This window comes from Marmota monax, unplaced genomic scaffold (assembly GCF_021218885.2).
Source record: "Marmota monax isolate L192 unplaced genomic scaffold, Marmota_monax_Labrador192_F-V1.1 WCK01_AAM20220418_F8-fsc00022, whole genome shotgun sequence".
NCBI lineage: Eukaryota > Metazoa > Chordata > Mammalia > Rodentia > Sciuridae > Marmota > Marmota monax.
The window spans coordinates 14,795,392-14,819,512 of NW_026695215.1; the positions used below are offsets into that span (position 1 = coordinate 14,795,392).

The window sequence follows — 24,121 nt, forward strand, 5'->3', positions numbered from 1 at the left end:
AAGTCAACATATAAAGATTACATAAAGTGTTAAGAGATTCAAAATCATTGTTTTCAGGATAAAGTCCAAGCTCCTTAGTATAAATGTGGAACAAGTTTTAGGATCCATCACAGTTTGGCCCCAGTTTATACTCTTAGCTTTACCTGCTGTCACCTGTCTGTGTAAGTTATATACTAAATCAAGATACACTACAAATATAAAGTTCACTTTCCCTGTCTGCTTCTGCCAATTCCTATCACTTTGTAACTGTTCTTTTCCTACCCAAGTAGTCTCTCTTAATCCTCCACCAAACAACCTATTCTCCCTTCTATGCTCCCCAAGTACTTTGTTTATACCACCATTATAATACAGTCTGAAACGAAGTTCAGAATGCTCTGAAATCTGAAATATTTTGAGCATTAACATGACATTCAAAGAGTTTCAAATTTTGAAGCATTTCAGATTTGGATTTTCAAATTAGGAACACTCAACCAGGAAAGTCTATGTAAAACTCCAAAATATGAAACACTTCTGGTCCCAAGCATTCCAGATAGAGAATATACAACCTATAATATTAGTATTAAAGTCTTCCCCTCTGATAGCATGAAGGCACTCTGAGTCTTTCATCTTAAAAGTCCCATCTTTTGTATGCCTCACATAGTATCTTAATAAATATTTATTTAATTGGATTGAGCATGGTGTCTTAGGGGTGATCTATAAATAAGGGGTTGCTAGAAATGGAAGAATACATGTAAGTCAAGAAGTAGTCAGGTGGGCGGGCTGGGGATGTGGCTCAAGCAGTAACGCGCTCGCCTGGCATGCGTGCAGCCTGGGTTCGATCCTCAGCACCATATACAAACAAAGATGTTGTGTCCGGCGAAAACTAGAAAAATAAATAAAAATTCTCTCTCTCTCTCTCTCTTTAGAAAAAAAAGAAGTAGTAGTAGTAGTCAGGTGGGCAAAGACATTTAAGAAAATAAAACACCATGAAAATGTCTTTTCCTTGGCTTTCCAAGTTGAATAAACAACCAAAAGTCAAGGTGACAAAAACTAAGACAATACTTTCTGGAGAGAGAAAAGGTATTTGGAATGTATATAACTGACAAAAGCTAACCTTTCTAACAAATAAGAATATTTAATAATAAAGTAAAGAATTCCAACCAAAAAAAAAAAAATTAGGTAAAAGAACAATTAATTCACAGGAAAAAATGTAAAAAGTCAATAAATATTTGAAAAACACCTCAAATTCCTTGAGAATCAGAAAAAAAAAACACGTTAAAATGTAAAAAGTATTATTTTCACCTATCATATTGGCAATGTCTTCCCAATGATAGTATCCAAGAATGTCCAGGGTACGGTAAAATGGTTAGGCCCAAAGCATGCTTGGGGAAATATAAGTTAGTACAATATTTCTGAAGGCCAATTGTAGAAATTTATAAAGGAAATGTTTAAAATGTTCATACCCTCTGACCCAATATTTTCACTTCTGAAATTGAGCCTAACAAAAAAAGAGACATGCCAAAATTTATGCAAAAGGATATTTGTTTATAGTAACAGCATTCAAAAAGCCAAAAATCTGGAAACATAAAATGTTCACCAACAAAGAGAGTGGTTCAAACAACACATTTTCTCACAAAGTATTTTATACAGCAAATATTTTTGTAAAATATGACACCGAAAGGATCATTAGATGATACTGAGTAAAAAAGAGAAAAAAATCAACAATGTAATACTATAAATGCACAAAATAAAGAATTGAGAAAAATATGCCAATTTATTATCTGTAAGTTATTCTAGGGCAGTCACTATCAGTCACTAAAAACATGTTAATAATTTTATAAGTAAGAAAACTGTATTATTTCTAAAAGTTATTTGATTTGCTTAGAAATAACTTTGGCAAACTTCAAAAAAGGTTTGTCAGAAAAATCTGGAAGCTAAACTAGGGAGCTCTTTCAAAAAATTAAGTAGTAAGCACAGGGTGAACAGAGAATATTTGTTAGAGAGTTCACGAGCAAAAGCTGAGAGACACTAGAAGTCAGTTAAAAGGACAAAGTCAGATAAACAATTTTTTAAGCTACAGGAGATTTGAACGTGTTTCAATCAGTAAGGAAGAGTGAAATTCAGGGAACAAAGAAGAAAGAGGATAAAACATATAAATTAGGCATCTACCATTATTAATACACGCTGACAGTGATACAATGACCATAAATGTGACACACAATGCAGCCAATTTCTGTCAACTATTTAATATATTTAGTGGTCACCAATACAATCAGGGAGAAAATGTATAATTAAAGTGAATTATTACCCTATTCGAAAAACCTCAAAAAGCATAGGTTTTTTATAGATGGATCAATACTGACTGCATAAAATCATTTCAATAAAAACATTATTTAAACCATTCAGCAAATACTTTTTGAACATTTACTAAGTACAGCACTCTGTGAGATCATCCCTACCCTCTTAAGTACCACATTTAGTTTAACTAAAGAATCTAGATACTAAATGACAAACTAAGGAATAAGCATGAGTACTATGAAAAGAGAACTGTGGGTAGTATGGAAACATGATATACTGACTAGGGGACCAACAGAGCTTTCTTGAGGAAGTGTCATATAAGCTAAACACATAAATTAAAAGTCAAATTCAGGGGCTGGGGTTACAGCTCAGTGGTAGAGCACTTGTCTACCATGTATGAGGAACTGGGTTCGATCCTTAGCACCACATATTAATAAATAAAGGTATTTTGTCCATCTATAAATAAAAACTTATAAAAAGAGAGAGCATGATCTCTGTCTTTTAAAAAAAAGTCAAATTCAGAAGTAAACAGTGTAGACAACAGGATTAGAAAGTTGAGCATATATTATTTTGGAGTTTTAACACTTTACACTTAAAGAAAGAATGAATATAAACACCAATTTTGTGATGAAAAATAATTATGAAGAGTACCTACCTATACGAAGGTCTCGTTGTAAAACATTCTTATCATAAACATAGAAAGACAAATACTGAAAAGTTCGTGGAATCTCAAAGTAAAATTCTTCACTGAAAAATGGACTAGAAAGAAAAGGGGAAAAAGCATATTACTTCAAATAATATCAAATGACTAAATAACTTAGTACTATCACTAACAATAGTACTATTAATACTCAAAATATATTGCCTTCAATAAAATCAATGAAAATTACATACAAATTCCACTGAAAAGTGTGGGAAGCCATTCTCGCACATATTTGAGTTACCTCCCTGGCTGGGTGAGAGGCGCTTAGATAACTGTGTCAGAGCCTTCCCCACCCTGTCCCAGGTGCGAGGGCTTGTCCGTGTGGAGGTGTGCCTGGCCACTGACACAAAGACCAATCACTGACCCTGACCTTGGAATGCTGCCCCCCTCTACCTTCATTGGATGGGATTTTCCCTTGAATTTTTTGTTCCCCAATAAAAGCTCACTCCCTGGCGTGCTCTTCCTCTCTCGCTAGCCTCTTGTGTAAACCTCGCCACTGCATTAGGTGGTTGGAGGCGGGAGCTAGGAGAAGCTGTCTCTGGAGCTGGGCATTAAAGGTAAAGAGAGTATGTCTCTTTAATTTTAAAACTCACTAGTTAATTTCTATGCTTCGAACCTCTTTTATGAAGCTCGCGTGCTGGTCGCGTGGCAAAAGTGGCGCCCAACGTGGGGCATTTTAAATTGACTAGGTTGAGTTAAGGAAAGCGCTATAGAAATAAGGAATTGGTGACATTTTGGGGGTCACAGAAGTACCAGGCAGGTACTGAAGCAAAGGAGACGTTAAAATTATTAATAATGGGAAATTCGACTTCTACTGATAAGGACATGTACTTGACTATTTTAGAGACAATAATTAATCAGAAAAAGAAAGCAAATAAAAAAGACTCAGTTGCTACAATTCTTAAAGGTTGTAGGTGAATTTTGCCCTTGGTTTTGTGACCAAGATTCACCAAATTTACATACCTGGGACAGGGTGGGGAAGGCTCTGACACAGTTGTCTAAGCGCCTCTCACCTAGCCAGGAAGGGAACTCAAATCACGTGGGAGAATGGCTTCCCACAGAAAAGAACTTTAAAAACCTCAAAATAATTATCAATGCTAAGTTTCAACCAAATTCTTTACAAACCAAGTTGAACTTAGAGGACTTCAGTTGCCAGGATGAGTTCTAAACAAAGAGCTTTTCAGAAGTCCTGTGGACAAAAGATATAGTAATCACCTGGGGTCATGATAACCTAAAGTGGACTTATTATATGAGAGCTGAGAACATACACACCACCACCAGTCTTCAAGATATGTAAATATGTAAAGTTGTATTAATCACAATAATACCTACCACCTAAAGCAAGTAACATTATATAAAGTCTTACTTTTATATTTTAAAAGATGAAACAGGCTATTTTAAAATCAACTTTATTGAGGTATAAATTACATACAATAACCTCCAATTTAAAGTCAAGACTAATGACTTTGGATATATTTATAAGCTTGTGTAGACTTTTCCCCTCCAATCAAAATAATCTAATCTCCCCAGAAAGCTCACTTTTGCCCCTCTGCAGTTACCCCATCACACCTACCACAAACAATCAGGGATCTGATTCCTATCACTATAGCTCTGTTCTAGAATTTCATATAAATATAACCACACAGTGTGTACTCTTGTAGCCTGCTTCTGTCACTCAGTTTAATGTCTGTGAGGCTTTTTTCCATGTTGTTATATAGAGTAGTTCATTTGCTTTAACTGCTGTGAAATATTCCATTGTGTTCCACACTCCATTCTCCTAGTAATGTATGTCATTTGAGTTTTTTCCAGTTTGGGCTATTAAAAATAAAGCTGCTCTGAGCATTTTTGTACAAAACATTTTCTAGACATAAACTTTCAATTCTGCCGATAAGTAACAGAGAGTAAAATTCCTGAGTTAAAGGGCAGATTAAACAATGTAACCTGTGAGAACTGTCAAACTACCTTCCAAAGTAGTTGTACAATTTTACCCTCCTCACTAGCAACATATGAGCATTCCAGTTGCTATAGATCAACCGACAGTCTTTAATTTTAGCTATTTTAGTGAATGTGACATTAGAAATTTATATACCTGTGTAATCTCTATCCTAATCAATATATAAAACATTTCTCTCTCCCCAGAAATTTCTCTTGCACCCTTCTGCAATCACCTCCACCATACTGACACTGTCAACCAAAGTTCTATCACTACAGATTATGTTATAGAATGTATAGTAACAGAAATGGTTTAAAACTGCATTTTCTTAATGAAGAATTATGTTAAATATCTTTTAACATGCTTCTTGGCCATTTGCATATCATCTTTTTTTAAATAAATATGCAAGATTTTTCATATTTTCAATGGTTGTCTTCTTAATGAATTAAGAGTTTTTGCTTTGTTTTTGTCAGGATATTTTCTCCCAGGTGTGACTTATCAATTTTTTTTGACAGTCACTTTTGAATAGGCACTTCTAATTTTGATGAAGCCTAATTTCTTTTATAATTGGTGCCTTTTGCATCCTAAGAAAATTTTACCTACCGCAAAGTTGCAAGGTTTTCTCCTATTAAACAGCTAATTTTTATAAGTTCATTTTAAGAATATTATTTTGTTGGACTGGGGTTGTAGCTTAAGAGGTAGAGCACTCGCCTAGCAAGCGTGAGGCACTGGGTTCAATCCTCAGCACTACATAAAAATAAAAAATAAAGATACTGTGTTCACCTATAACTAAAAAATTAATATATTTTTAAAAATTTTTTAAAAAATGTTATTTTGTTATATTTAAATGCCTCTATGAAGATATGAATCTCTGAAATCCTAGTAGATATCTTTTCTCATGAACACTTCTTTCTTGAGAATGTTTAAATAACAAAATGATTGGTTAAAAATATCACCATGAAATGCAATATCATTAGACTGTCATAATTAAATGAGAAGCAGAAATGCAAAGTAAAATACTACTACAGAAGTCATTCTTATATTGTCCAGAAAATGGCTGACGTGGGTCTTTAGTTGTTATGAAGTCCAGTTAAATTTTGCACTACAATTTTCACTTCAAATGTAATCAATTTTCCATATTTTTATTGGTGCATTATAGTTGTTCATAATGGTGCAATTTGTTATTATACATTCATACATACACACAAGATAACACCATAATTTGGTCAATATCAGTCCTCAGTATCTTCCCTTTCTGCAACCAACTTTTTAAAGTTGGTCTGTCAAAGTAACTAGAGTCTTTTAATTAGTCTCAACATAAAAAAAAAAAAAAAAAAAAAAAATCAATGCAAAAACAGCTAATAGGTAAAGGTGACATGTGTCCATGTTTGTCTTTGTATTATTTTAAAGAATAATAGAGAATTTCCTTTACATAGCACATATTTACACATCTGAAGTCAAATAAGAACAGAATTACTATGTTATTTGTATTGTTGTAGCATGAAAATCTCAACAACCTAGCCTCCACATTTGATTGCCCACATCTTTATATAATTCATTACTTAATTGATGCATTTGAAGAAAATTTTCCAACAAGGTTGAAGCACCAGTAATGTGCTGCTACTGTTTAAATACTACCTCTTTCTTCAAAGGATTTGAATATTGCCAACTAGCCGGGCTGGCAACCTGAGCTGGGTTCACAAGAGCTGGCTGTACCAATAACTTAAGAAAATGGCCAAAGAAGCATGCAACACACAGAAACACCTTTTGCTTGCAGGAATCAGGGAGACAGCTCTCAACCTTAAGGGTTCACTGAAAAAAGAGAGAGCACGTCTGAGAAGTCTCTATATTTATTTTTATGTGGTGCTGAAGATCAAACCCAGGCCCTCACATGTGCCAGGCAAGCACTCTACCTCTTAGCCACAACCCCAGCCCAAGAATCCTCTATTTATTGGGGAGAAAGACATTCAAGAAAGTTAAACCCAAATAAGACAAGGGATTAGGTTTCAGGAGGTTGCTTGGTGATGTCTCATAGTCTGCAGATTTGACTGACGTCTCGGAAAGCCAAATCCATCTCAGGTGCTGTGTGGGATCAAAGGCAAAGCAAGTGAAAAGGACACATATGTTTCATAGCTCAGTCAGAGAAGCAATACCAGTCCAGTCCCCTCATGTGCTGAAATGCTCACAGCTCACACGCACAGCCCATGGCTAGCTTCCAACATCTGAACTACTTTTACCTTATCTCTTACTTCAGATCCTTTTGGGCTGCAAAGTATTTTTGGTTTCATATAATACCTTTTCTATGAAAAACTCAACAGATATAAATGACATAAAGGGAAACTTTAGAGGAAAAAAGGCATGGAAAAAAGTACCAAACTCTTACCTATATACATAAACTATAATATCCAGAACCTATAAAAGATCTAAATAGTACCTAGTGACTTTCAGCTTAACAGTTTATCACAATATCCATAAGCACTAAGAACAATGAAATGAAAACAAGGTGAGCAAGGGTTTTTACTACAAATTCTTTTGTCCTAGTCCACAAGGAAAAATTCTAAAGGATGTCCAAAATCCCAGAAGCATCTAATCTAGTTATATCAAAATTGCCTAAGGTAAGTACTGCTAGCCTGAAATTATATTCCAAGTTGCTATGCAACTAGAAAAATGAGGATTAAAAAAAACCCAAAAAACTAATTTCACCATTTCCCCTACACAAATATTCAGAAAAGGTTAAAAAAAAAAAGCTAATTTTAGTTACTCATTTATAAGGCTACATACTAGAAACTACTACAGTATCCAATTTATGAACAGTTACAAACTATTTTCCTATAATATTACTGATCACTGTGTAATATGAAATTAGTGTACATTTAAGTAACAAATTAAAATTTAAATACCATTAGTTTTGCTTCTTTCTTTGATATATGAAAAATTACTCCGCCTTTGAGAAACTCAGTTTTCATTATTTATGAATATAAAACAAATATATTTATAAATTTATATTTACAAATATAAAGAATACCAAAATTCTAACACAAGAGGGACAGCTGACTTGTAACTAAAGATTTGAAGTATATTACTGCAAATCTTTTTGGGCTACTTAGTTATTTTCAGTTCTATATATTACCTTTCCTACGAAGAACTCAGTATATATTCAAAATTATAGAAAATGAAAATAAAATGTAAAGGCAAACTTCAAAGAGAAAAAAAGGCAAGTAAAGAAAAAAAAAGGTATGAAAAAAAGTATTAAAAGACATCTCTGAAATACAATTGATCTGAAATACAATTCACATAATTTATGGCATGCAACATATCATCTACCACATGCTTATTTCAACAAGTCCCTGTACCCTTGTTTTAATCCTTATTTCTGAATAAGTCTGCATCTTTCTAGCACTGCTATGTACCAGAATCATGTCACAAATACTGCTAAGAGCAGAGGTGGCACATTCTCATTTTACAAATCAGAATTTACTGTGATAGTCTTAAAGTGTAATTACACTTTCAAAGATGAAAAATCTACCTAAGAGTCCATTCCTTGATAATGTACTGCTAATTTAACTAACAATATATGAACTTTAAGAAGTAATTTAATTTATTCTTTAGAGAAATAAAATAATGTGCTCTGAGGAAAGTTAAAATAAATGGGCAAAATTTAACCTAGAAAACAAGACTAAAATATAACAGTTGTTTTCAAAAACTTGAAACACCGCCAAATGAAAGACAGACTAAATTCGTTTCCCAGTAATCCAACAAATAGAATTAGGTACAATTTAAAAGAAAAATATATTTGAGATAATAAGAAGCCACATGGATGAATACATAAATAAACAGAATCCAGCAAGTTACTGGCATACAGTTGGTTTTCATTGTAATAATCATTAACCAACATAAAAGCTTTCTAGGAGTCAGAATAGTTCAAAGACCAAATGAGATACTTAGGAGGCAATGAACTCCCTGGTCACTGGAACATTGCTAAGCAAATGCCATAATATCACCTATCAAATATCAAAGTCATGGTCAAGAAGATGCTAAGCATAAGGTGGTTAGTCTGCTCAATGAACATTCAGGCTCTTTCAAATTCTTAGATTCTGTAACTCTAAAAGTAAATTCATAATGTAAAAAAAAAATTCAAAGTGCAAAATATAAAAGTTTCAAATGAAGACAGTCTTCTTGGTGAATATAATCTGGAAAACATACACATTGATCAATCAATATATATCTTCTAAATGATAATTTCCAATTTTTCTACCAACCTTAAAGATTTTTCAACAACTTGGGTACGATAAACTTCTTCCTGGTCCAAATTTATAGTACAAAAGCAATCTCTCATCTTGTTGGGTCCAAGATATGGCAATAAATTTTTTGCTTCACCTGTTGGTACAAAAATTAAAATTGGTATTACACATCACCAGCTGCTTCACAGTAAGACTTATATACAACAAATTCAATCTGACAGAATAGGTTGTATGTAAAACAGGAAAACAGAACTAGTGATTAGAGAAAGATCAACTTGTTCTAATAGAGACTGCTAAGACCGAAGGGAGAGGCTCTGTGTTAAGGGACATGTGAGATCATATTACATCCCTGCATCTCTGTCCCTATAAAAAGGCAATTCCCCTACTTGTGTTCTCCATCCTATCCCACTGTATTACCACCTCAACGAATTTAATCAATATTAATTTCTCTTCTACCATATTGCTCCCACCCACATATATACGTTTGGGAGTTTCCCAATTTAAAAAAAGCGAACAAAAAGAAAAAAAAAATCTTCTATCACTCCACTTCATCCATCTTAATTATCACTCCATTTCCAATCTCCATTCTCAAAACTTGTCAAAAGCATCACCTCTAGTCAGTATCTCCTCCACTTTCTTACTTTTCACTCATTCTTTGACCTTCTCCAATCAACTCTGGATTTCACTATGACAGTGAAACTTCATTAGCCAAGGGTACCAAAACCTTCCAAATTGCTAAATACGAAGATCATTTCCCTGTCCTTATCATACCCAACCTTAAACACAAGTGAACATTCCTTTTAAAATGCTGTCTTCTTCTGGGCTGAAGTTGTAGCTCAGTGGTAGAACACATGCCTAGTAAATGCGAGGGACTGAGTTCGAACCTCAGCAGGTATTGTGTCCATCTTAAAAAAAAAAAAAAATGCTCTCTTCTGTTGGCTTCTAGGACACAATATTCTAACTTCCCACCCCCTGCTGGCCTCTGCTCACACCTTTTCACCTCTAAATGTTGCAACTGCCTCAGGGCTCAGTTCTGGACCCTCTTCCCTTCCTTCTCTATTCAAACTCTTTAAGTATAAGGTGTTAGTTAATTCTGATATCTCCCAGTTCTGCCTGACCTCCCGGCTTCAAACACTTAGTGTGAATATTCAATTGTCTCCCTGGATATCCAGTACTATTTCAAATTTAACCAGTTTCAACAAAACTGATTACCTCCCCCTACAACATGTTCTTCCCCTAATCTATCACCATCTCTCCTTCTTACTCACCATCCTCTCACTACCCTCTCTACCATCATACCTAGCTAGTCTATTAGCAAATCTAGCCAACCTTCAAAATAAATCCTAAATTCAAGTCACTATGATCTTTCATTTGGACAATACCAGTTTCCTAACTAGTGTTTCTTTCTCTAATAACCCTTCCTACAAAGCATTCTTCACCAAGCAGTTGGATTTTTTTTAGGGGGTGGGTGGGAGTGGGGGTACTGGGGATTGAACCCAGGGTCACTTAAGCACTGAGTCACATCCCAAGCCCTTTTTAATATTTTATTTAAAGACAGAGCCTCACTAAGTTGCTTAGGGCTTCTCTGAGTTGCTGAGGCTGGCTTTGAACTTGCAATAATCCTGCCTTAGCCTCCTGAGCCACTGGGATTACAAGTATGTGCCACCTCATCCAGCTTGTGATCTTTTAAACACATGATTCAAGTCAGTTGTTCCCCTGCTCCAACAGCACACCATTTCACTTAGAATAAAATCCCATTTTTATACCACAGTCTTCATGGTCCTAAAACTGTCTTCTCTGATCTCCTCTGCTCTAAAAGTAAGGTATGTATTACAGCTCTGAGCAGCAAATGAATATGTTAAGAGTATACATTGCATCCAGGTACATAAGAAAACAAAAGTGAAGAACTTCCAAAGATTGTAGTAGTTCACATCTGATATTTGTACAGGGTTTCACTAGCTCTAGCCAATTCTGGTATATAAGCAAGTGCACTAGACAAAAAAGAAAAACCCAAAAACTATTATCCCTGAAAATCCAAGCTTTTTAAAAACGCATTCTGTTTCAAATCTTTACTTTCTACTCCTAGCTTAAACCTGCAATTTACCTTCTGCTCCCATTCCTTTTCTAGAACCTTCATGAACACTAATATTAGGTGCTACCAAGTCAAATAATTGTTTTTCAGTTCCCACTTTATTTGACCACTCTTTAATATTTGATAATATTTACCTTTCCTTAGTTTAGGTGACTCATTCTTTCTTCTACTCCCTCTTTTAGGTTTTTTACTCATTGAGCACATCTTAAATATGGGGAAACTTTTGGCATAGAACATTTATCACAGAGGTGGAGGGCCAATTTTTTAAAATGTAGTATTATAAAACAAAAATATACTAAATAACAATGGTTCCTCAACATTCTTTGGTGGTATTATTTGCAATATGTTCTCAACTTATCTATATCCTTAACCTAACCTTAAGGAAAATCAGGTTCTATACCTGTTGTAGATAAACAGGATTGGTGTTCAACAGCCATTTCAATCTCCTTTGGTATATGCTTTACTATATAACTGAGAACGGAAAGCTAAAAACTACATCTCCCAGTCTCTATTGCAGCTACAATTGAGGATGTGATTTAAGTTGCACCAACTATATTCACTTGCGGGGGAGGACAGAAAAGAAAGGTGGTGGAGCTTAGGCTGCTTCTACTAGAAAGCACTGTCATGGAGATGTCCATGTTCTGCAACAGCATTTGTAGAAGTCCTGGGAATTCAGTCACAAGTTTCATGTGTATTAAGAAGGAAGACACAAGGCATCCATTCTGTAATACAGGTTGTGACCGGTATGGATTGGCTCTTGAGCCAGCAGCAGTGACAACAACTTACTGATGAAGGTGGCTGCTTGCCAACAGCTGTTTCCTAATACTAGTGTATTCCTAATCATGTAGCTTCCCAATTGTGCAGGAGTCTTTCTGATCCTAAAAGAGGTAGTAAATTTCTTGATGCCTCAGCTGCAATATGGCCTTTTACTGTCATTCCTAAAAGTTCCACCTAGAGTCTAGTTGCTTTTTGTCTTGTTTTTGTGTTCTTTTCAAACAATTCTAGGTCTGGGGTTATGACTCAGTGGTAGAGCGCTTGCCTAGCATGCATGAGGCACTGGGTTCAATTCTCAGCACCACATAAAAATAGGTAAATAAAATAAAGGTCCATCAACAACTCATAAGAACATTTTTTTTTAAATTCTATAAGCCACTTAAACTCCTCCTCCCACTCCCCAGAACTGGAGGCTAAACCCAGGGAACTTGTGCATGCTAGACAAGCACTCTACCACTAAGCTACACCTCAGCCCATTTTATTTTATTTTATTTTTTCAGAAGACTCTCACAGGCCTCAAAATAACAATCCTGCCTCAGCCCTCTGAGTAGCTGGGATTATAGGTTCATATATCTTACTCAAACTCTTTCTGTTTGAATTGATTAGAGTAGGTTTCTTATTAGAAACCCTTTACTGCTGGGGCTGGGGCTGGGGCTCAGTGGTAGAGTGCTAGCCTGGCACACGTGAGGCACTGGGTTCTATCCTCAGCACCACATAAAAATAAAAATAAAGGCAAAAAAAAAAAAAAAACAACTTTGTTTCTATCTAAGGAGAAAACTCCACCTTACTTTACTAGTCATCAGAATTTAGTATATCTATCAGCTAGATGTGGCTATCTAAATCAAACATCGACTCAGAAATTATGAAGCGATTTCTCAGTGAAAACTATTTTTTATTATTCTATCAGATAATGAGTTGAAAGCACAGCACACTCAAAACATTAGTGCTTCAACTTAGTGGAGACAAATGGATCTTAATTCTATGTATGGTTGCATCTGCCTTTGGAAATATTTCATCATCATCTGCTAAAGCATGTGGTTGTGGTTTTAAAAATATGCTCAATAACATAGAATCATGTTGCTGTGAATTGGGACTGCCAAATTCAAAACATTCACATCATGTGCAAATTTTGAGTGCCTCTAAGTTATCCTTAAACTTACAAATCATATCTTGACCCCAAAGTAGTAAGATTTAAGTAATTAAGACATTTGATGTATAGTTAAGATATGATACTCAAGTAAGCCAGTTGAAAAATGGAGTTTTTACTTGCATTTGAATGAAAGAAATTTTTTATAGTTCATTCTTTATTTTAAAAAATTATGCATGCTTAAGTACTATAATTTGCAAAGGCAGATATATTGGCCCTGCAGAAAAAAGTGTAGATTTGTTTGTTCTTATAACAGTCAGTATTTCCTTCAAAAATGAATCTAAAGAGGAGGAGACCAATCATTGATAACCAACTGTTCACCTCTGAAGAAAGGAGACCAGTACTCAAGCATAACTTCTTTTATTCTATAACACTTTTTCTTGTTGAATTCATAACCAGTACTTAAGCACTTTTCTAGTTTACATAATGACTTGAAGCATTATTAATAACTAAATTCTTTAGTTTCCTTTCCAAAAGCATAGGTTTTCAAACATGAACAGAATAATCCTCTATCAGGAGGATTCACAAATGTACTACAAGTATGCCAAGAATATTTTCCCATTATATATCAATAGTATGATTCAACAATAAAATGAAATGTCCTTTACCCACAAGATAGTAATTGTTTTTACTCATCACACATATCTGAGCTGAAATGCTGTGTTTAGTTTTGATCCTCATCCTCACAGTGTTACCAGAGTTACTATCTAATATGTAAACACCCCTACACACATACGTGTGTGTGTGTGTGTGTGTGTGCTGTGCATGCATATATCATTCCTTGCTCAAAAGTCTTCAATGGTCTTCAAAGTCTTCTATACTACCTACCACTACCCACATTGTAGGATAAAAATCTTAAAAGTCCATAGTCTGACAAATCCTTTATGATCAAGTGTCCTCCACTACATGTTTAGCTTCATCTGTTTAATCTTTACCCTAAGTTATATTCTAGTAATATTATAATTTTGATTCCTTAAACATATTGTGTTTCTTCATGCCTCTGTTCAGATATGATGCTATTTTCTTTATAGTATGCTCTCATCTGATTTTTTTGTTTTTTAAGATGGGGTTTTGCTTTGTTGCCCAGGCTGGTCTCAAACTCCTGGAATCAAGTGAGCCTCCTGCCTCAAGCTCCCAAGTTGCTGGAACTACTAATGTGTACCACTATATCTGACTTCCCTCATTTGCTTTTTCATCCAGAAAGCTCTGCTTAAGAGCAACTTTTATAAAGTCTTCTCTCAACTCTTAGGTAGTTATATCACTCTTTCCTCTATGTTCCTACTGAACATTATAAGTACTTCTACCATACGGATCATATTTTATCACATTTGTTGCACTTTATTCAACAAATATTTATTAAGTATCCATAATATGCTAGGCACCATTTTAAACGCTGAAGATATAACACTGGATAAAAACAGATATCTGCCCCCTAAAACTGTTATATAATCTAGACAAGAGAAACAAACATCAAAAACTCAGAAGTCAGTATGTAATATGTATTAGCATGAAAGAAATAAATATTTATTGCCATGGAAGAACACAAAGTACAATATGAAAGTTAAGAAGCAGGAGGGCCCAGAAGATAGAGAGGGGAAAGCAATGTCATTATATATAGGGAATCATGGAAGGTATTTCTATTAAGATATTTAAGTGGGTACCTGAAGGAAGTTATTGAGGTATAAACCATGCATATAACTGGGGGAAAAGGTGGACAGGGAGAGGGAATAAAATAATTGAAGGCCCTAAGATAGGACTAGATGTCATGCTGAAGGGACATGAAGGAGGCCACCATGGCTATAAAGCAATAAACAAAGTAGGGAGAGGAAGGAAATGACACAAATAGGGCGGGGCTAGGGGAGGAGGCAAGTCAAACAGGCCACTGGAAAGTCTTAAGATTTTTGTGTATGACATGGGAAGCTATGGGAGGATTATGAACCTAAGATAGCATGACTTAACTTTTGTTTTAGAAGAATCACTAAAGAAGAAAAAGGGTAGAAGCAATGGACTAGACAGGAGGCTACTGTGATAATCTGGAGAAGAGATAATCTGCATGTGGAGGCAGTCATTGGCATAGAGAACAGGTCATCTGAGCACATATTTTGAAGACAGAACCAACAGGACTGTTGCATGCAGACTGTGAAAGAAGGGGATCAAGGAACCATTCTAAGAGTTTTGGCCTGAACTGTTAAAAAAAATAGAGATGTCATTTCCAGAGGTAGAAGACTCCTATTGGGAAGGGAATTAAAAAATTAAATCAAGTGCAGATCAAAGAATCTTGGCTGGAGATAAAAATCTGAGATCATCAGTAAGTATACAACAGTTATAAAACCATGGGACTATATAAGATCACAAGAATAAATATGAATAAGAAATTTGAACACTAAGCCTCAAAGCTAACTTCTGAGGTAGTAAAGATGATAAGATAGCAAGAGAAGGAAAAAATGAGACTTGGGTGTCTCTTCACTGAATAATGGGACCAATCCTTAGCACCATGCCTAGCTTATAATGTGCAATAAAGTAAAAAATAAGTATGAATATGAGCATATAAAACTTTGGCAAAAAAACAAAACAGAGCTTCTAATACCACATCACAAACTATAAATCCTTTTGCATGTAATTTTTCATTTGATGTAAAAATTGATCTATGTCAACTGCTCCAAAAGTAAAAAATAAGTTTTCTGTACATATTACAGAAATGTCATTTTTCACTTAATCTTCATAATAACTATTCCATATATTTTCAAAATACAGAAATTAGGAGTGAAAAGATAACATTCCAGGTGTAAGACACAATGTGAACAAGTTCTGGAGGTGAGAACAAGAGGAGCACCTTAATAGCACAAACTGGCAAGGGCATAAAGGGAGATGAAAGGGGAATAAGAAGAGATAAGATTATAAAGGAAGGCTGGAGATGAACAGGGAACCTAAAATGTCAAGCTAGTGACTTTTAACTTTATTCAATAGGCAACAAAAGTCACTAAAAAGTTTCTTGTGGTCAGAACTACACCTCAGGAAAATTATTCTAAGGTTTGTAAGAGCCTAAACTAAGTTAACAAAAAGCTAATGGCAGTGTAGGAGAAATGGAAGAGATACTGTAGAGGTAATTCACAGAATTTGGCATTAATTAGCCTGAGTGACTTGGGTTATAATGTCCTAATAACAGAAATATCAACCTTAACAGATGATTAGAACAAAGGGAATTGACCTTACCTATAATGGTTTAATTTTCTACACTGAGTATATTTATATACCAGTTATGTTCCCAAAATGACTACTAATATAAATGAATTTAATACAGTATTAGTCTTAAGCTATTAGTCTCTCTTAAGACTATTCTATCTGTAAAAACAAGGGTAACCTAATGTCAACTTTTCTGTTTTGGGGTAACTTTTTATTTTACTTAAAACCGTTAAAAAAAAAAAAAAGACAAAGTGAAAATTCCCATCTGTTTTGTCTGTTTGATCAATTGTTTATGTTTTAAAAAGTTAATACTTGGGCTGGGGTTGTGCCTCAGTGGTAGAGTACTCGCCTAGCATGCGTGAGGCACTGGGTTTGATCCTCAGCACCACGTATAAACAAAAAAAAAGATATTGTGTCCACCTAAAACTAAAAAAAAAAACATTTAAAAAAAAGTTAGTACTTTGTTTCAGAAAAATTTGGTAAAAAGGTCCTAAATGATTTTGATTCTTTAAAATGTAACATTTGTGTGAGTGGTGCAGAGCCTCTTAGTTTTCAATTTGAATGGTTTTACTTATATAAAATTTTCTTCAGTAGATATGAGGAAGTGAACTACTGTTTATTGAGTATTTATTGGTTTCCAGATGCTACTAGGATACTTGCAAATTGTTTCATTTAATCCATTTTCATAAAGAAAATTGTTACTCATATTTTAGAGAAGCTGATAGGTTTTTTTTTTTTCCCCTCTCAGAAGTATTATATAGCAAAGCCAGATTTTCAGAAGCTCTCTATATTACCAAAGCCCATATCCCTTTTTCTGCCAAGTGGCCTAATAATATATTGGAAGGAAGAGATGAGTACATTTCTTTTGTCAAGACGTGGATGATTACACCTACATTGACTGTAGTCTAAAAAACAATAAAGTTGGAATGTTTAAGTGCAATAAAAATTACTGTTTTGAGATTCACCAAAAACATTGTTTTGTTTTCCTTACCCTGCTCATATGGGGTTTTGCTGTATTTTTGAGCAGTCCTCCTAGAACACACAACACACACTCACGTGCACACACAGCCTTGACACACACATGGGTACATCTTCATGTCTAGGAGCTAATTTTACAATTTTTCTTTTGAAAAGCTCTACATCAAAATAAGTCCCATTTTGTCTCCCTAGATGCCATTACCAGAAATCACAGCCCTATTCCATATCTGGATTGTCTGTGTACTCCTGAACTCTATCTTTGGGCCTTTCTTTTTCCGTATGGGTTCTCTTGGTTGCCTCTGAGCCTTGTTAAGCTTCATGTAACTGAAGGAACCATTGGTCTAGCCCAGAAGAGATTTCCACCATAAGCACTTCAGAGTTTGGTTTGCCACCTTGAGAAGGGGCCTATCAAGACTTTAGAGCATTCAAAACTGACACCAGAAGTGGGCACAGAAAACAGGAAGATCCCGCCTGCACTTGGTACATACCTCTATAAGCCATGGACACTTCCTGGTAATAATCTTATGAAATTTGCCTTTTCATGTACAGTAGTTTCCTAACTTCTTGTTCTAGACTAAGCTTCAGTCATAGGTGATTAATATGATAGCAATATAGATAATTGTATGCTGGTTATTATGTATATGACTTGTACACAGCAACTGGTCACTAATTAAGTTCTATAGACTATCACACTGGGGAGCTGCAGTTTATTTAATAGGGTATTTTTGAAGAGTTGTGGTAGAAGTTGTGCCTTAATTTTGACTTTATACTTTGTCAAGAATGATATGTAGTTCAGAGTTTTAAAATTATTTTTTAAAAATTGATATCATAATTGCACATAATTATGGGATACCATGTGATGTTTTGATATACCTATACATTATGTAATGTTCAAATCAGAGTAAGTATCTCTATCTCCTTGAACATTTATTTATTTATTTTTGTTCTATTTTGTAGTACTGGGGATCCAGGGCCTTTCATACAGTCTAGCCTCATTTATCTTTCTTTGTGATGAAATAATCCAAAATCCTTTCTTCTAGTTTTTAAAATATACATTATCAGTATCAGTACGTCACCTTCCTGTACAATAGAACACTACAACTTATTTCTCTTGTCTAACTATTACTTGGTATAGTTTGAGTTTTCTAGCCAGAGAGAGCAGTTTTTTGCTTAGTGAGTGTAACTGTGCTGGGTTCCACGAGTCTTGTGCCCACTTACGTGCTTGCTCAGTGATGCTACCTTATTTTACTAAAATGCCACGTTCTTAGGCAGAACCAGATTTCTAACAGGAAATTTTATGGTTAGCTCTTTAAAGATTACCAATTGTATGGATTATATATTTTAGGGATACATTTCATTTACTAAGAACGAGAAAAATAACCTGACAACCCAGTTATCTGACCATGTTAATTTGTGCATTGGAAAAACCGCCCACTAGTTGATATTCTGAGAGTTACCATATGCCTATTGGTACCATTTCTTGTGATCTTCCTGAGTAATATCACAAATGTATAACTTAATTGTTTTCAAGACAAAGGAGGGAAATATCTACAAAACTTTTTTCACTCAGCCTCTTTTGGTCTCCATATACCTGTAGCAATGTGACATACTCTGAAGGAGGACTCTGAATATGAGACTAGATGCAAGATCATGTATGATAAAGGCAATTCTCTTTACTTTCTCCATTGAGAACTATTAAAGATAGATGAACAATACAGATCTTATCTTGTATAAGAATACTGTACAAAACATTTATTATAATAGGCATATAGAAATTGATTGAGAAATAAAGAATCATGTAGCATATTAAAAGCATGGTTTTCTGCCACTTTTCTAGTAATCACTTAATCTGAGCCTCAGCTTCCTTGTCTATAAATTGGGAATAGTAGTTTTACTAATTTTATAGGGCATTTGTGAAAAGATTAAATGATGTGGTATACTGCCTGGCACATTGTATTCAGCTAAATGTTGGCTGTGACATAAGCAATAGATACTCAGTAAAAAGTATTTTCATACTTTTCTTAATAATTGATACGTATTGAAGTAGTCATACATATATACACTTTTTTGTGCATACGAGTGACTCTGGGGATTGAACCAAGGACATTCTACCACTGAATTATATCCCCAGCCCTTTTTATGTTTTAAGACATGGTAAATTGTCGAGGCTGGCTTTGAAATGGATCCTATTGCCTCAGCCTCCCCAGTAGCTAGGATTACAGATGTGTGCCACTGTGCCTGCCTAGCCAAAATATTTTATCTTGAAAAAAATTCTTATTTTGGCTGTGTAGGAGATAAAACCCAGGGACTTACACATGCTAGGCAAGCACTCTGCCACTGAACTACCCCAATCCCTATATGTAGTTCTTGTAGTATTTATCAGATTAAATGGCAATAGGTAGCAATATCTAAAAGCATTAGAAATCAGTGTTACCCTGTCCTGTTTTAATTTCAAGTGTGGCCTATCAGAATTTTAGAGTTATGAGGAAACCTAGAAGATTAACTTATTAAGGATTTGTAAACTCGAGTTTACGGAGAACAGGTATAATGAGGTAGAGCCAACTCAAGATTATCACCATTTAGTGATAAGTGCCTTTCTACAGTTTCTCCTCAGAACCATATTACCATAACTTATTTATTAAAGAGAAACCATGACTGTGGATTTGTTATATTGTTAACACTCTTAGTTTCTAGATGTTAACCACTTTTTAAAATAGTAGACATGCCAAAGAGATAAATAAGGCTAGCCAACCTCTACTTTGTGTGTTTCTTAGAAATGTGAAACCTGAGGTCTAGAAAGTCCATATATTCTTTCATGTATTTCCTAAAATAGAAATGAATTACTTCTGTAATAAAAAGCGAAATTTTTTAAAAAAACAACTCTTCTGATGTATCTAGTTGTTAAATTACAGATTACCTTTGGTTAGGACTCAGTGGTTTGAGTGAAGGGAATTATGTACAGATGCTAATTTTTTAGGATCTCTAGCCAAGGAAGAGCACTTAGAGTTACTGTTTACTAATTGTTGCTACCATTTAGTTTATAGCTAGTCTAGCAAGAACAGAGGTTAACCATCCTAGCTGCTCAAATATCACCCTCTGGAATTTTTTAAACCTTCAGGTATCCAGCGAGACACCAGAAATCATTCAGTAAATCAAGAGTAAAGCCTGGGTATCAGAAGTTTTTAAAGTTAACAAGTGACACTGATGGACAGTCAAGACTGCTAAAAGCTGAGAATATGACACACATAAGTAAATATCCAGGTTCAGTCTCTACCTAAGTCACAACCAAGTTCCATCACTAATCCTAACCACAAAGTTCTTAAGAAGGAATAGACGGGAGTATGTAGAAAGCATAATGGAAATCTATTACCACTAGACATGTAGAGTGATCTTCATAGAACAAATGGAATACATGTGCAACATTAATGTCATGTAGCATTCTAGGAAGAACTTTGAAAGTAGTGGACCAGTGCCCAACAGGACATTAACTGTGTGACACTAAGATTCCTGAGTATCAGAATCTTCATGTGTAAAATGAGGGAAAGAATAGCTCTCAATTTTCATAATTTTCTAGGAATACAATGAATAAAAACAACTATTGCTTAATATGGACTTTAGAAGAAGCTATTAAGGGCACTTTTTATCCCATTACAGGTTAGACCTATTTTTCAGCCAAAAGTTGGTATGCCCTAACAGACACTCAAATGTGTATTATATAGTGTTAAGTTAATTAATTAATGGTCATAGAAAAATATTTTAGGATTCAAACAATCCTATCTAATAAATCTTAAATATTTTAAAACTGAATTTTATGCAAAACAAGTATACTAAATACATTTAAATACTAAAGTAGAAGCATCTTATATATTGTTTTAAATGGTTCATGTTACAAAGCAATAACCAAAGTGGGAGAAGGGATGTTAAAAAATACATTCAAACCTCTCATTTTATAAGCTGGGGTGCCTCGAGGTTAAAGAATTTGTCTAAAGTCATTCTGTTATTAACAGCATTGACTGAATCAAAGATACACCATTTTAGCTAGAGATTTTTGATGACTAAAATGATAAAGACGTATGTCAAAAATGTCTTAATAAATCTATAATGTTTCTTAATTTAATATTAATACATGACTATATAACAAAACTTTGTTAGCAGCTCCCAAAAGAGCATGTAACTTCTTAGTAGATAAAACACATAATCTGAAGTTGTTTAATAATTTCATAAAGCACATTAAAAAGGAAATAGGATTAGTGTCTATGATTAAAGGATAAAACGATATGGTTTATTCTAGCCACATTAGTTTCAGTCACTTAATAGTCTATTCAAAGACCCAACTACTATGTATAACCATTAAGCTCTAATAAAAAAATAAAAATAAAAGAGTCTATTCAAAGAGCTCTTAGTTAAAAAAAAAAAAAAGAAAAAAAACTCTATGAACTCATTGAGGTTTACCTCCTGTCTTCCACAGAGCAAATGATTAGCAGACTGTTCTATGAACTTTACAAAGAACCCTTTTCTGTTTCTGTCCATGTCAAAGATGGATTCTTCTTCCATCTTATATAACTCATCTGCTCATTTCAAATATTTGATAATATGAATTCTGAGCATGAATAAACCCCATTTAATCTCTTCTTCTCAACACTATTGGGTAGTCAATTAAATGTTTTGACTTGTACTTTATTACCAAAAAAATTCAAAACTGCCAGGCCAAATAAAAATACCTAATGGGTAAAGAATGATTCTAAACGTTTCCTTCCAGACCCCAGGACCAATTAGTAATAATATTCATGAACAGGTAATAACATTCAAGTATCCTAATAATAAGGCATCAGAACAATTAGAAAAATTTAATCCTTTTCCTAATGAAGAAACTTTGGCATCAATTCAAATCTATGCATAGGGAGGCACCATGATTTTGAAAGAGATGAATCTCCTAACAGATTCATAGTTTTCTTTTAATAATACAACAACTTCTAATTTATTCAACTATATAATATACAAAACATTTTCATATCCAGTACTGCAAACTATCCTCACGGTAACATTGTGAGGTAAGGCATTTACTAAAGGCCTATTCTGTTCTAGTTAGACAGGAAGGATAGAAAGAGAGAAATGGGGGTTGGGGAGAGAATGAACGAACGAGAATGAATTCTACCTCGGAAGAGCTAAGAGTATAACAGGGGAAATATGCGAATGATTTACATGAAATGTGCTATAATAAGACAAGGAATTGTGATTCCCAGCAGCAGAAACATCTAACACCCTCTGGCCAGAGATGGGGAGTGGGTGTACCTCAAAGAATTTTAAGGAAAAGATGACAGAGCAGGCTTTTAAAGGATGTGTAAGAGTTCTTACACGGAACTTATAAAGTAAAGGGAGGGCTGGGGTTGTAGCTCAGTGGTAGAGCACTCGCCTAGCAGGGGCGAGGCCCTGGGTTCGATTAGCAGCACCACATAAAAATAAATAAACAAAATAAAGGTATTGTGTACAACTAAAAAATAAATAAATAAAAAACTAATTTAAAAATAAATTAATTAATTAAAGATACTGTATCCAACTACAATTAAAAAAATAAGTATTTAAAAAAATAAGGTAAAGGGAAAGACAATCATTCAAAGGAAACAATATACACAAAATGGTTGGTGATGAAGCATTATTCCCATTTTAAAGATGAGGAAGACAAGCTCAAAAGTAAATGAGTTGTCTAAAATCACATGAATATTAACAATGCATAAAGCAGAAAACAGGACTGTTTTAATCAATTCTGTACACCAGGAAATACCAGTACATGTTAGACAAGAACATCAAATAAAGATGAGTTCTTAATCTCTTTATTCTACTCCTTTCTAAGAGATGCTCCACAGTTGACCCAGCTCCTGGTACGTGGGGATGCAGGGAGTGGGACAAGCTTATTTAATCCCTCCCTAGCAGTCCTATGAGAGAGATATTTTTACTATTCCTATTTTATACATGAGAATATGAAGGTACAAAGAGGCTAACAAAAGTTGGAAATAAAGTGGAGATTCAAACCCAGGTGACTAACTTCACTAGGCCTTTAAGTTAGAAATACTTACCATACCCCACAGTTTCTCCCTACTTTGTCAAACAATCCTAAGTCATTCTTGGCCTGAAAACATGAGGGATATCAAATAAGTTCTGGGACATATAATGGTCACACATCTAAAAATTCACACAGGTCTTAACATTTGGCTTTCAGGAAAATGGTGTCCCTTCAGTAGATAAACTCATGTACAATACGGTGTGGGCCCCTTCAGTAACATTTTTACAACCTGATTTAATTGGACAAGAACAAACTGAACAAAAAGTGGCAACCAAAAAAAGTCTCAAAATAGCAGTAAAACAGAGAAAACAGAGAGAAACAGAGAAAGCCCAAATCCTTTTTTCACCTGAGTGTAGGGTTTTCTGGGGAGAAGGGCATGCAATGTATTTCAGATATACTAACATACCTGCTACTACTCACTGCACAAAAATTCAAAACCACAGGAAGGCATCTGGAATATAACCCTAGTTTTATTTACCAAGGGTTCACAAGACAGCCCTAGGATATCCAACAATAAGGCTTGACTATGAATACATTTAAGGAAGCAGAGCATTCAGAACTGTCAGGTTTCCTAGGGCACTAAAATGACTTCAGGAAATTTGGGACCAGTCTATAAGACACTAGATTCGGGGCTGGGGATGTGGCTCAAGCGGTAGCGCGCTCGCCTGGCATGCGTGCGGCCCGGGTTCGATCCTCAGCACCACAAACAAACAAAGATGTTGTGTCCGCCGA

The 24,121-nt window shown here is 34.7% G+C and overlaps 1 protein-coding gene across 4 annotated transcripts in view; it reads right to left on the minus strand.

Annotated features, from left to right (window-relative positions):
- The window catches only part of Rasa2 (RAS p21 protein activator 2), a 107,319-nt gene that overhangs the window by 80,150 nt on the left and 3,048 nt on the right, over positions 1-24,121 (minus strand). For all 4 annotated transcript variants that reach the window (XM_058574945.1, XM_058574946.1, XM_046431523.1 and 1 more), the window contains exons 2-3: positions 9,173-9,290; positions 2,933-3,036 (exon numbers count right to left, since the gene is read on the minus strand). In XM_058574945.1, coding sequence (XP_058430928.1) covers positions 2,933-3,036; positions 9,173-9,290 — 222 coding nt within the window. The remainder of the gene's footprint in view (positions 1-2,932; positions 3,037-9,172; positions 9,291-24,121) is intronic.